Here is a 13,220-nt window from a genome sequence, read left to right on the forward strand (position 1 = left end):
GCGCGCGATCCCAGAGACCTGGGATCGAATCCCACGTTGGGCTCCCGGTGCATGGAGCCTGCTTCTCCCTCTGCCTGTGTCTCTGCCTCTCTCTCTCTCTCTGTGACTATCATAAATAAATAAAAATAAAAAAAAAAAACATGTACTTATAGATTAATTTTAACTGTTTTATTATTTTGGGGAGGGAATTGTGTTGGATCATATTTAGACAAATTTCCCAAGGATGGTGTTCCTGGTAGTGAATACACGTGTTCCTAACACTCTCTCTGATCATGTTCAAAGCATATGCTAGGTGTTGTGGAGAACGTAGAAGTATAAGATACTGTCTCTGTCCTCACATTGTTTACCATCTGCATGGGAAGGACATGGTAGTCAATGAGAGTAAAAGAGGTGATGGGATCCTTAAGGACTAGAAGGATCAAGCAGATTTATGGAAGAATTCAGTTCTGTGCACATGTACTGAGTACCTTAGCTGCACAAAGCACAGCTCCATTTGGGCTACAAAAATAATTATAAAAGTGTCCAGGGAATTTGACAGAGGAACAGTTTGCTATTATTTTCACTTGGAAAACCAGATTTACTTAATGAGAATAATTAAGAGTAGAACACTGAATTATGTAGGTAGTGATTTAGTATATCAGAATGAAGTGGGACATTCACAAATTAAGGTGAATGCCCATACACATGGAGTGTGACGTGATTCGCATCTTGGAGGATGAACAGAATAAAGTAGCTAGTGGGAAAAGGCATGCCAGGGAGAGAAGTGATCTAAGCAAGGACTCAGAACATAGAGTGTGTGTGTTTTCTCTTTGTAATTAAAGATAAAATCATGCCTGCATTACTAGTTACTTTCATTTGATGTATGAAATTCCTCTTTCATCTTTATTTTGTTGCTGTTCTTTATGTCTTATGAATCTGATTTAAGAAACAAGAAATCATAGAATTTGACTTAAATATCTTTTCAGTTATTAATACTCATGACTTTTGTTGGTTAAATAACATGTCATGTCCACTTTGGTTATAGTTCAGTGCCTGGCCTCATTCAGCACTCTGGCAAGTATGGGAACTTTTATCAGAAAGGGGTGCAGTATATGTAAGGGGTGCAGTATATGTAAGAATGAGTACATGTACATTCAGTTTCTATAAAGCAATTTAAAGCACAGGTTGTACTGATGGTTTTGAAATACTACCTTTGTACATGCATGTTCTGTGCAATTTGTTTTATTACTAAAGTTCTCTGTTTAGCAAAGATAGTAGCTATTTATTCTTAAAAATATAGATCTCACACTTTAGAATTACATAAATATCTTATTAAGGTAGCATGAGTAAGCTCGATTAAATATTTTAATGTTTATTTTTTCAGCTACCAACCGATAGTTGACTACATAGATGCTCAGTTTGAGGCCTATCTCCAAGAGGAGCTGAAGATCAAGCGCTCTCTCTTTAACTACCATGATTCTCGAATCCACGTGTGCCTCTATTTCATCTCACCTACAGGTCACTCTCTGAAGACACTGGATCTCTTAACAATGAAGAGCCTTGACAGCAAGGTGGGCTTGGAAAAGGAATGAATTTATCATGCTTTAATATTTATTTACAATATTTTTATAGCATGTAAATAGATTTTAACTTTTATTCTGTGCATTTTAAAAACATTTGATAAGTTTCAATCTTCGATTATTCCAGAGAAACTCAGTTTGAAAGATGAGCTGCAAAAAGAATACAATAACATAAAATTTTAGTCCTGTTTTTTAGTAATTAAATTGCATGCCAGAATTTATTTGATACTAATCTTACTTTATGATGCTGTTAAGTAAAAAGAAGTTCATTGAAAAAGAGGAAGGTCTAATGTTTCATCATGTGTTATAGTATATTACGCTTTGATTTGAACTATACCAAGAAAGCCTATTTTTAAATTTCTGAACCAAGGAGTTATATATAAATGCAGGGAGCTATGAAAAATAATATCTACAAATTAACTTACTTGATTTAAAAATCTGTGTAAAAGGTGGTTGAAGACTATGATCTTGTACTAAAAAGACTCCACACAGTTTTCCCGTAACCTCTGATGGTATAAGAAATGCAGCTTTCATTATCCTGGCTAATGATTTTATGAGATAGGATTCAGGAAGAAGGGCATTCTGGCAAGTACTACTTTCTATGTAGAAATCGATATGGAAAGCATAAAGCTGCTAGTGAATTTGTGGTATGTAGGTTGATTGACTTTTGACTAGTTGCATAGTCCCCTGGCTTTAGCCAAAACTTGATGAAGATTATGTGATAGTCTACTCATCTGATCAGATGTTATAACCATTTATCCAGTATTTTCATAGTTGAGTCTGATTATATGGAAATTCATAAAATAACATAAAATCAAGCATGTGTGAGTTTGTCTTAGCTAGACAGAAGCAACATAATATAATCTCTATGAACAGCATAGAATTTGGTGTCAGTGGAGACTGGTTTTATGTATCAGCTCTGTCACTTAATAGCTTTGTGTTCTTCAGCAAGTTTTTATAGCCTCTTGAGCCTCCATTTCCTCAACTCTAAAATAAAAAATGAAGGGGCCGATGTGAGGATTAATTAAACTGATAGCTTATCTTTTGTCTCTAAAAGCAGAATGTTCCACTGCTTCACATAAAAGTTACCTTATGCAAACAGTGACAAGTTACCCTCAGTGTGAAACATCTCTTTACCTACCCCCAATGTACAAATAAACATGTGTGTAGCTTTCAGCCTGTGGTGTACCCTCCCAGCCTAATTACAGTGATATTCTTGGCTAGGAATGCCAGAGGTACGCCCCCAACCATATTACTCATGGCAAGCCCCACAGACATCCTCCCCAGGGCCAGTGTCATGGCTGGGCCAGCCCTTGTGGCTCTTACACTCTTACACAAGGATGCACTCAGCCAGATACAATGAGAGAACTCTGAAGAACAAGATCTATTACTCACAGGTCCTGGAGGGCACATAACATGCTGGAGGGCCACACGATGAGGTCAAGTGTGAATCTGGGCTCTGCCTTTATTAGGGTTGAGGGTCAAATATCTAGGGTTTCACAGATACACTCTATTGGCAAATTTAAAGCGTAAGAGCGGGATTAGGGCATGGGGAGGAAGAAGTAGGGTCACTCAAGTGCTCAGTTATCCAGGTCACCTTGGTTTCCTAAAAGGGGGGTGGTGGCTTTGTGTCTTATTCAGTTTTGATAATAGCTGTGCCATAGGGTTGGCAGTATGTTTGTTCGACATGCATGTCTTTGAAGTGAGTACCTTGGCAATGAAAAGCTTAATGTCAGGCACTTAAACTACAGTGTGCTTTTGCTATTCACTGTGGAATCAATTATAAGTTATTAACTTGGCATAATTTATTGACAATCTAAGTATATAATACTGAAACCAAGAACTTAGCATCAAATTTTTATGTACTTTAACTAATTTAGCATGAAAGCTGTTTACCCACAATTGCTGGTAAGTCTTCATGGGTAAAGAAAAAATCTTTATTTCCTGTGAAGCATATTTATAAGGATAATAAATCCAAATATACACAGTAAGTCAGTGTGAAATTGGAGAAGAGCAAGAAATTTAAGAATAAGATTGATTTTTTTTCTTTTCCTTTTCATTCTGAAAATTAAATTGGTATCTCACTTTCATGATACAATGACTAGTTAGCTTGAAGTTTTTCACTAAAACCAACTAAATAGGGGCTCTTGGGTGACTCAGTCAGTTAGATATCTGCCTTTGGTTCGGGTCATGATCTCCAGGGTCCTGGGATTGAGCCCCATGTCGGACTCCCAGCTCAGCAGGGAGTTTGCTTCTCCCTCTCTCTCTGCTCCTCCCCACTGCTCATTCTCCTCCTCTCTCTCAAATAAATAAATGAAATCTTAAAAAAAAAAAAAAAAGAAAACAAAAAGCCTTTAAACCCCTACATTTGTGGAGACATTAATCTTCTATGGGACTAATGTTGTAAAGTTAGTCTTCATGACACCGGATTTTTTCCTCTCTGGCCAGTAATAGGACTTTAAGGCTGGGAATGTCATCAGCATTTTCAGTTGGTATTTATAAAATTTTCTTCCTTCAACATCTAGGTAGGAGTCTCTCACAACAGAGTGCAGATTACATGGATCCATTGGGGAGGGGATCTGCCAAAATGAGAGGCAAAGAAGAAACTCACTTGCTTCATAGTTTTGCCGAGGGATCAATTACCCTGATTATTTAGTGCTTAGATTATTAAGACATAAAAAATACTTAGTGAGGGCAGCCCAGGTGGCTCAGCAGTTTAGTGCCGCCTTCAGCCCAGGGCCTCATCCTGGAGACCTGGGATCGAGTCCCACATCAGGCTCCCTGCGTAGAGCCTGCTTCTCCCTCTGCCTGTGTCTCTGCCACTCTCTCTCTCTCTCTGTGCCTCTCAGGAGTAAATAAATAAAATCCTTTAAAAAAAAACAACTAGACATTAAAAAAAATACTTAGTGAATTAAGCAGATGATCTCAGCTTCCTGCTTATATTTGGTATGTGATAGAATTATAAGAGACTTTGAGAAAGAGAAGAAAATGTAAGATTTCTAACCCTAAATTCAAATGTAAGATTAATTATAAGAACTCTGTTTTTAAAAGCAGTTACTATTACGGCCCGCATCTGTAGGAATGATTGTGTAGGAGAATGTGGTGACATTGACAGCCAGTGATTATCTAGGTTAGGAATTGATAAGCTTTTTCTGTGAAGAACCAAGCAGTGAATACTTTAAGCTTTACAGGCCATATGGTCTCTGAGGTTAACTACTTATCTCTCCTATTGGAGAATGAAAGTGGCGATGGGTGATATGTAAATGCATGGGCCTAGCTGTGTTCTAGTAAGTCTTTCTTTATATCAACAGGCAGTGAGCTAGACCATACATAGTGTGTTCATCCCCTGATCTAGGTTAAGGAAGTTTGTCAGATATTGAGTGGTTTTGAATGCGAAAACTACAGAATTAAAAAGTAAATCCTCAATTACAATATTTTGTTTTTCTTTATTATTGATAGGTAAACATTATACCAGTGATTGCCAAAGCAGATGCAATTTCTAAAGCTGAATTACAGAAGTTTAAGATTAAGCTCATGAGTGAATTGGTTAGCAACGGTGTCCAGATATATCAGTTCCCAACAGATGATGAAACTATTGCTAAAATCAATGCTTCAATGAATGTAAGCTCCTAGTTGAATGTTAATTCTGTTTACATGTGGAAAGAGTAATTTATAAGTGACTTTCCTACTAACACATTTTCATTTATATCTTCCAAAAAGACTTCTAGAGTTGGAAAAAATATATGAGAATATATTTTTGAGCATATTTTCTTTCCTCTACTTTCAGCTAAATAACATGATACATTGGCAAGGCTGGGATACTCCTTTTGTGGTACTGTACTTATTAATTGCCTTAGAAAGATGCTTTTTATCCTGTCTTTAAAAACATGGGAAGTCTATACTCTCCCTTGGAATGCTTTGGAATCTTAAAATCTTTAAGGACACCTTTCTAATCTGGTAGTTAAGCTCATCCTTCCTTACAGTGTCAGACTTACGTATTAAACATTGACATAAACTTTCATTTAATATAATTGAAGTTGGCTAAGTTCTTTGTGTTACTTTCTTCGGGCTACTAAATTTCTTAAGTATCTGGTTATATTTTAAAGGGTTATTGGTTTTGACTTAGCCATAGTTCTTGTGGGAGTTATTAACCTTCCTGAGACTGTTCACTTACCTACAAAATTGGGTTAATACCTGCGAATGGGTCATTGTGAGGATATAGTTTGTTCACTGCCTAACACAGTAACATTCAGTAACTGTTCATGCCACTTCTCCTTTTCCTTTTCTCACTTTTCATTAAGATACTTTATTTAAATATATATAAAGCTGACTAATAGAAAAGAAGTGATCTCAATACCTATATGTTATATTGTCTTTAGATCTAATTTTATTTTTTGTGCTCACTTCGAATAATTTTTCAGAAAGGCACAATTAAGACACTAAGTGTCAATTACTAAACATAATACTTAGTAGTTTTACATTAGACTTTTGTCCTGTATTAATCCTCAGCTTCAGACAGACTGGTCTACTCACTGTGCCCTAAAGCTAACTATTATGTGTTTGTTCAAAATCTTTTCCTCACCTAAGTTCTTACTGTCCTTGATCCATCTCCAGTTTGGGTTGTCTTCCTGCTCACAGTGATCCAAGTTTATGTAACATTTACTGTACTTAGCACTGGCTTGGGACATTGTATTAATATCGTATATCTATGCATACACTAAATATAGATAGATAGTTTTGTTATTTATTTTGTGTTTGTGAGTATATGTATGTGTGTAATTTCCTTAACATTGTCTTTTAGGGCGGAGATAATACTGATTTTTTTCCTTATTCCTATAGCATAATACCTTGCATGTGGGGAATGCTCAAAAAATAATTTTCTTTATGGGGCCTAAAATGTACTCTTATAGAACAGTTGGCACATATTCACTGCCAAATTTACAAATCAGAGGCACAGCGGATCATTTCAGTTAATAACTTTGTTATTTAGTAAATTTTCTCTGTTATTTTCATAAAACTTTTTTAGTCATTTATCACAATGGTGTGAGATATGATTTGGTATCATGGTTCCTTTCCAGGGACATTTGCCATTTGCTGTTGTAGGAAGTATGGATGAGGTAAAAGTTGGAAATAAGATGGTCAAAGCTCGCCAGTACCCTTGGGGTGTGGTACAAGGTAAATGACATGAATAATGCCTAGGAATATGTATGTCACCTAACAGTCTGAAAGTTTACTTTCTGTGCATTCTCTGAGGTGATACTTATTTTGGGTTATGATTTAGTCATCAGAAAAGTGAAATGTGTTCTGTTTTGGCCAAGTCTATAGAGGCTGGACAGAGCTTCCCCATTTTCTGCATTATACTACACACATTTTGTGCCTGGTGTGACAAGACAATCAGAAAGTAGGAAACACTAGTCAAGTACTTTGAACAGAATTTGAGTATAAATACTAGTGTTTAAACAGGATGCATAAACTAAATACTAGGTACTTCTAGACATAATAAACCATCTTGTACATTAAAGTATCTTTAGTCATCAGAGTATTGCCAACTATTTCCAAAACAAACTAGTCAACCAATTAAAAAATTTTAAGATTTATCTAGCATTGTATGAATAAGTGATTAGTATTGTCTGGTTCATTTACTTGTGGTACTAAATAACGGGGAATGAGTTACCCCTACTAGGTACTGGTTTACCAGTGCTGCTGCTTTTTTAAATTGACAAGTTTGTAGTTAATAAGAAGTACTGACAACATTTTTAATGTATAAAAAATATAAAAATAGTAATCGTGCTTAAAACTATTGGTATAGTAACACATTTATTTCTAGTCTTTTGGTCATCATAAGTCTAGAAGAAGGACTGTGTAAGGAGAACTAAATATATTTATTCACTGATTTGAATGGTGTCAAACACAGTACTGTAACTGTGGCATGGTTTAAAAAATTTTGATAATTATAGCATGTACAGATGGTATCTGGAGTATGCAGAATTACTACTTTGAAGTTTTAGTAAAATAATGTTACAGACTCTTTAAGCACTTTGTAAAATGTCCTGAGGATGGTTTGTAAACTGCAAACAAAATATTAGTGAAATAACTGGAGCATATGGTAACATAGTGTATTTCTTACCTATTTATACCTTGCCTACTAGATTTAAAGCAGTCTCCTAATCTGTTCATTTACATTGCCTATAATTCAGCATGTATAATTCAAGAGTTTCTTTGTTGGTTACTTGTATAAAACAATCATAGATTTTAGACTGATCATTTCACTGTTATTTCAGATGTGTTTTTATAGATTCTTTCATTCAACAAATACTATGTGCCAGGAATTAAAAATTGGTGTTGCTGTTTTCTTATTTTTCTGGCTAGTGGAAAATGAAAACCACTGTGACTTTGTAAAGCTCCGGGAAATGCTCATTTGTACCAACATGGAAGATCTGCGTGAACAGACCCACATGAGGCATTATGAACTTTATAGACGGTGTAAACTGGAGGAAATGGGCTTTACAGACCTGGGCCCAGAGAACCAGCCGCTCAGGTAATGGGGATTTCTGGGAGGAGCCAACCAAGAGGAGGTTAGAGAAGATAGTACCTTGTTATGTAGCTAGGCTGTTGGAGAATGTGGTTTTTTAGAAATTGGGCAAATCATGAAGTAGAATCATTTGCTTATGATTAACTATTATACTTCTCAAATCACTTGAGGCCTTCTTGCTTTTGAAAGGCCTCTAACACCTCATCTGACTCAAAAGTTTAAGAAAAAACGTATGGCAGAAGCCCATGATCTCAGTACATGCTGAAATGAAAGCTAAAGGAAAGAACTATAATTATTTGGTTTTATGTTTGTATTTTCCTGAAAATGATGAAAGTATATTTATCTGTTCTTCTAAAAGAAAGTTGGAATGTAAAAAAAAAAAAAAAAAAGTTGGAATGTGAATCATATTAAACCGAGAAAACCTTGGTTTTAATTCTGATGAAAGTTTGGAATGACTTAAACTTAGGAAAATGTCTTACAAAGGAAGAATGAAAGTGCTTGTAGGGAGTCAGGGATTAGACTGTTTCTTAAAATATTACAGGATAGTTATAAGAGTTTTAGAGCCTGATGACCTCCTTGCTCAGTAATTAGAGCATTCAGTGTTATCAACTTGCTGGGTAATTTTATATGCAGCCACATTCCTGACTTATTTTCTTATTAAGATATGTAAATATGTGACTAATCCTTAACCTACTACATCAAATTAGATTTGGTGTAGCATTCCAGAACAGTTTTTGTGTGGCAGAAAGCATGAGATCTTTAGGAAAAACACTTTTTAAAACTCTGCTGTGCAACTAAGGATTTATTTTCCATTTCATTATTTGCAGTTTGGTGTTTCCCTGACTGTTAATATTTGTACTAGAGTAAACACAAAAAGAAGGAGGAGAACATTAACAGTGCTGCCATTGCCTATGAACTTCGGGAAGGTTTAATGGTAGCTGAGGTTAAATTTTTAAATTTTTTTCAGTCTATGGATTTAATTAATGTTTTCACTCTAGAAGTATGGGAAATAAAGAATTATATGTACTTAACCCCTCCTCACCATTTTAGGCAAGCTGTGCTTTTGATTATGGGCCAGTTCTAATGAAATTATTTTCTCTATTGAAGATTTGGCTTCACTTCTCATTCTTTCAAGTCTGAGGGTCAATTCAGAGGCCTCAGTGTATGTTACTAAGACACGGATCCTGAGTAAGAGCAAGTTGGACAACCTTGAAGTACTCCAAGAAGAGGGATTCAGGTTGCTTGATAGTTCAGTCATCAGACATCTGTTGAAGATTAAGAAATGCAGGTTCAGAATTTCCAGGGATGGAGCCTAAGAATCTGCATTTGAGTTAAAATTTCCATTCATTTAGCAGATATTTACTCTTTATCTCATCTGACTCACCTAGTGCTAGTCAGTGGTATGTAAGCACTGTGGATTAAACAGAAACCCTGCCTTACAGAATTTCTGGGGTAGAGGTGGGAGGAGGACACTCTGGCCCTTCGTGGAAAATAGTGTCAGAGGTGCTGCTACAGTAGTTCTGATGAGACCATAAAGGCTTGGATTAGGGTGGTAGCATAGAAGTGGTCAGGAGCACATTTAGGACATCTACTTCAAAGGTAAAGTTAATAGGACTCATTGATGGTTTGGATATGGGATGTAAAGGACAGAGGAATCAAGGATGATAACTTCAGTCACTATGTTTGACCTGAAGAATGGCTGAATGGTAGTGATGTTTACTGATATGAGCAAGACTGGGGAAGGGATAGATTTTAAGGGTTATGGTTCATAATTGAGAGGTTTTAGACATGTTAAATTTAAGTTGCTTATTAAATATTGCAGTGAAGGGGTGTCTGGGTGACTCATAGGTTAAACATCCAATGTGTGGTTTCAAGTCAGGTCATGATTTCATGGGTCATGGTATCAAGCCCTGCATCAGGCTCCATACTCAGTGGGGAGTCTGCTTGATGATTCTCTCCCTCTGCCCCTCTGCCCACTCATGCATGCACATGTGTTCTCTTTCTCTCTCTCTAAAATCAATTAATTTATCTATCTTTTAAATAAATAAATATTCCAGTGAAGAGCTTCAGTAGGTTATTAAATAAATGAACCTGGCACTTAGGGAGAAGTTAAGGCTGGGTTAATAATTTGGGAGTCAACAGTGAATAATATGAAAAATCATAAACATTTTAAATGTGTCTAATATTTGCAAGGCTCTAGGCTAAGTGCTGGGGATATCATACTGTGTAAGATCTTATAGACCTGGCTCTCATGGAGTTTACATTCTTATAGGGGAGGCCAAAATCAAATTGCACAATTAATCATTGCTGTGAAATGTACACTAGAGAAGAGATAGTATATAATGGGGAAGGGTTTCCTCACTTACTCTGGAAAATTAGAGAAGACTTTCTTGAGGCAGTTACTGTTTTGAGCTAATAATTTGGGGAAATCAGAGCAAGACATGAAAAGACTGCAAGCAGAGAGAAAATAACATCTCTAAGGCTCTGTCAGGAGGTCAGTGCAGCTGGAGAGTAGACAAGTTGGGGGGCATAAGATTGAGAGAACAGGTAGGCAGGAGTCCAACTGCAGAGGACCTGGTTGGGATTTGGGCTTTGTCCCAGGGGAAAGGCAAAACCATTCAAGGAGTTATCATATATTTGCATTTGAAAAATCACTTTTAGCTGTAAGGCAAAGAAGGCATTAAAGGGGTGTGCAAAGATGCTTAGGAGAGACCAATGGGAGAATATTGCTTGGACTAAAGTAAAAGTGGTGAAAATAGAACTGGACATGTTTGAGACATATCTAAAAGATGAAATGAAAGAACTTAGTAACTGGGTATAACGAGTTCTAAAGAAGCAGAAGACGCTGCTAAAAAGAAGATTTCTAGTTTCCTAGTATTATAGTTTTATTGGCTAGGTAGATGGTTGTACCTTTCAATGAGATAAGTATCTCTGGATGGATTGGCCTTTTTTGTGGAGCAGCAGTGATGGGCATAATAGAGAGCATAAGCTTGGTTTGGGACCTGCTGACTTGAGTTTCCTCTGAAACATACAAGTGACAATGTCGAATAGGCATTTTGGTATTTTTCTGGAGCTCAGAAGAAAGGGCTGGGCTAAAGGAATAAACCTAAGAGTCATCAGCATTTAGTTGGCTAACTAAATGTATGAATATGGATGAGATTGCCGGGAGACAGAAGTACATCTGGAAAGAAAGGTGCCTTAGAATCAGACTTGAGTCACTCTATTGTTTGTCAGCCAGAGAAGCAAATAGAAGAGATTGAGAAGCCTTGGGTAGAGGAAGGAGAAAAGCCAGCAGTGTCATGTCTTGGAAACCAAGTGAAAAAAGTTTCAGGAAAGAAGAGGTCAGCTGTGTTGAAGCTGAGGATCAGGTTCTCGATATAGAAGTACAGCAGTGTAATAATACAATCCAGTTGTTTCCTTTACAGCTCTTTGAAAATAATGAAGACCACTCCATCTAAAACAAAAAGGGCAATAGTTGGAAGACTACATCAGCCAAGAATTACAGGTTCAAAGGGAAGACTTAGAACAGGTAGAAACCAGTTTCATTCTATGCTGGGAGTGGAGCAAATGAACTCAAAAACCATTTCCAGCCTTTTTATTCTCTGGTTGACAGTTTATAACCTAGTCCAGCAGGCCTGGCTTAGGACATGTACCCTTGTCCTGGCCAGAGTGGGCATGAATCTAATTAATTGTCCCACCAGACTATATCCCTAGGGGGAAGAGGTAGCTCTCCAAAAAGTAATTAGGTTAACAGTACAAAAAGGAGGTATAGATAGATGGTGAGCAATCAGAATCAAAGATTGTTTAGAACATCCTTACATCCTTTTTTTTTTTTTTTTTTTTTTTTTTTTAAGCATTTCTTCAGTTCAGGAAACATTGGTTCACTGATCGAATGAAGAGTGGAAAATTGGAAAAATGAGGTTTTTCAGTTTACACCAGGTTAACAAGCAGGAAAGGATGGGGAACTAGATCTCAGTGTAAGCTGCCTGAGTCCTCTGCCCTTCGTAGGCTGCTCTCCTTCAGAGAAAAGACATTTCTTACTTCTTCTTGAGTCAGGAATAGCAGAATGTTTCTTCTCTTGGTGTTTTCTCACTTGTGAATAAATTATTTGATAAAGCTTCTATAGTTCGTTGTAGCTTGATGTCTTAGGAAGGTTTTACGGTTTCAAGAAGTTACATTCTATTTTCTGGGCAATATTTTCCATTTAGTTTGGGGTATACCTAACAACAGTCACTACGATTTGGTTGGCATGTAAAATCTATCCCTCAATATTATATCAATTTAAAAAAGTTATATGAACCTGTGAAGATGACCTTTATTTCTTTTTACTACCCAGTCCTTTTCATTGTCAGACCTTTAGCTTTTTTGCCACTTATATTTTATTGTGAACAGTTAAGCTGAGTCATAGTGTCCTAATCTCTCAACACTTTTCACTTGCTTGTCATGAGGTCCCAGTAAATGGCATTATACCCTCCTCTAGTCTTAATTAATGGATCTTTAATTATTTAAGCTAGATCAGAAGTGCTTATAAATGTTCTTTTTTATTAATTTATTTTTTATTGGTGTTCAATTTACCAACATACAGAATAACCCCCAGTGCCCGTCACCCATTCACTCCCACCCCCCCCTCCTCCCTTTCTACCACCCCTAGGTCGTTTCCCAGAGTTAGCAGTCTTTACGTTCTGTCTCCCTTTCTGATATTTCCCACACATTTCTTCTCCCTTCCCTTATATTCCCTTTCACTATTATTTATATTCCCCAAATGAATGAGAACATATAATGTTTGTCCTTCTCTGATTGACTTACTTCACTCAGCATAATACCCTCCAGTTCCATCCACGTTGAAGCAAATGGTGGGTATTTGTCATTTCTAATAGCTGAGTAATATTCCATTGTATACATAAACCACATCTTCTTTATCCATTCATCTTTCGATGGACACCGAGGCTCCTTCCACAGCTTGGCTATTGTGGACATTGCTGCTATAAACATCGGGGTGCAGGTGTACCGGCGTTTCATTGCATCTGTATCTTTGGGGTAAATCCCCAACAAGGCAATTGCTGGGTCATAGGGCAGATCTATTTTTAACTTTTTGAGGAACTCCACACAGTTTTCCAGAGTGGCTGCAC

At 36.7% G+C, this 13,220-nt stretch overlaps 1 protein-coding gene across 17 annotated transcripts in view; it reads left to right on the plus strand.

Moving 5' to 3' along the window:
• The window catches only part of SEPTIN10 (septin 10), a 57,272-nt gene that overhangs the window by 27,688 nt on the left and 16,364 nt on the right, over positions 1–13,220 (plus strand). For 13 of the 17 annotated variants that reach the window (XR_003142237.2, XR_007413519.1, XM_025462455.3 and 10 more), the window contains 4 exons: positions 1,364–1,550; positions 5,019–5,180; positions 6,638–6,734; positions 7,929–8,097. Coding sequence is in view for 15 of the 17 variants with exons in the window: in XM_025462455.3 (XP_025318240.2) it covers positions 1,364–1,550; positions 5,019–5,180; positions 6,638–6,734; positions 7,929–8,097 (615 nt within the window). In the remaining 2 variants the exon portion in view is untranslated. Of the gene's footprint in view, positions 1–1,363; positions 1,551–5,018; positions 5,181–6,637; positions 6,735–7,928; positions 8,098–11,516; positions 11,821–11,945; positions 12,026–13,220 lie in introns of those variants that run through there. The other 4 variants (XM_035696090.2, XM_049115364.1, XM_049115366.1 and 1 more) reach the window with 3 other exon arrangements.

The sequence above is a fragment of the Canis lupus genome, chromosome 10, assembly GCF_003254725.2.
Source record: "Canis lupus dingo isolate Sandy chromosome 10, ASM325472v2, whole genome shotgun sequence".
Lineage (NCBI taxonomy): Eukaryota > Metazoa > Chordata > Mammalia > Carnivora > Canidae > Canis > Canis lupus.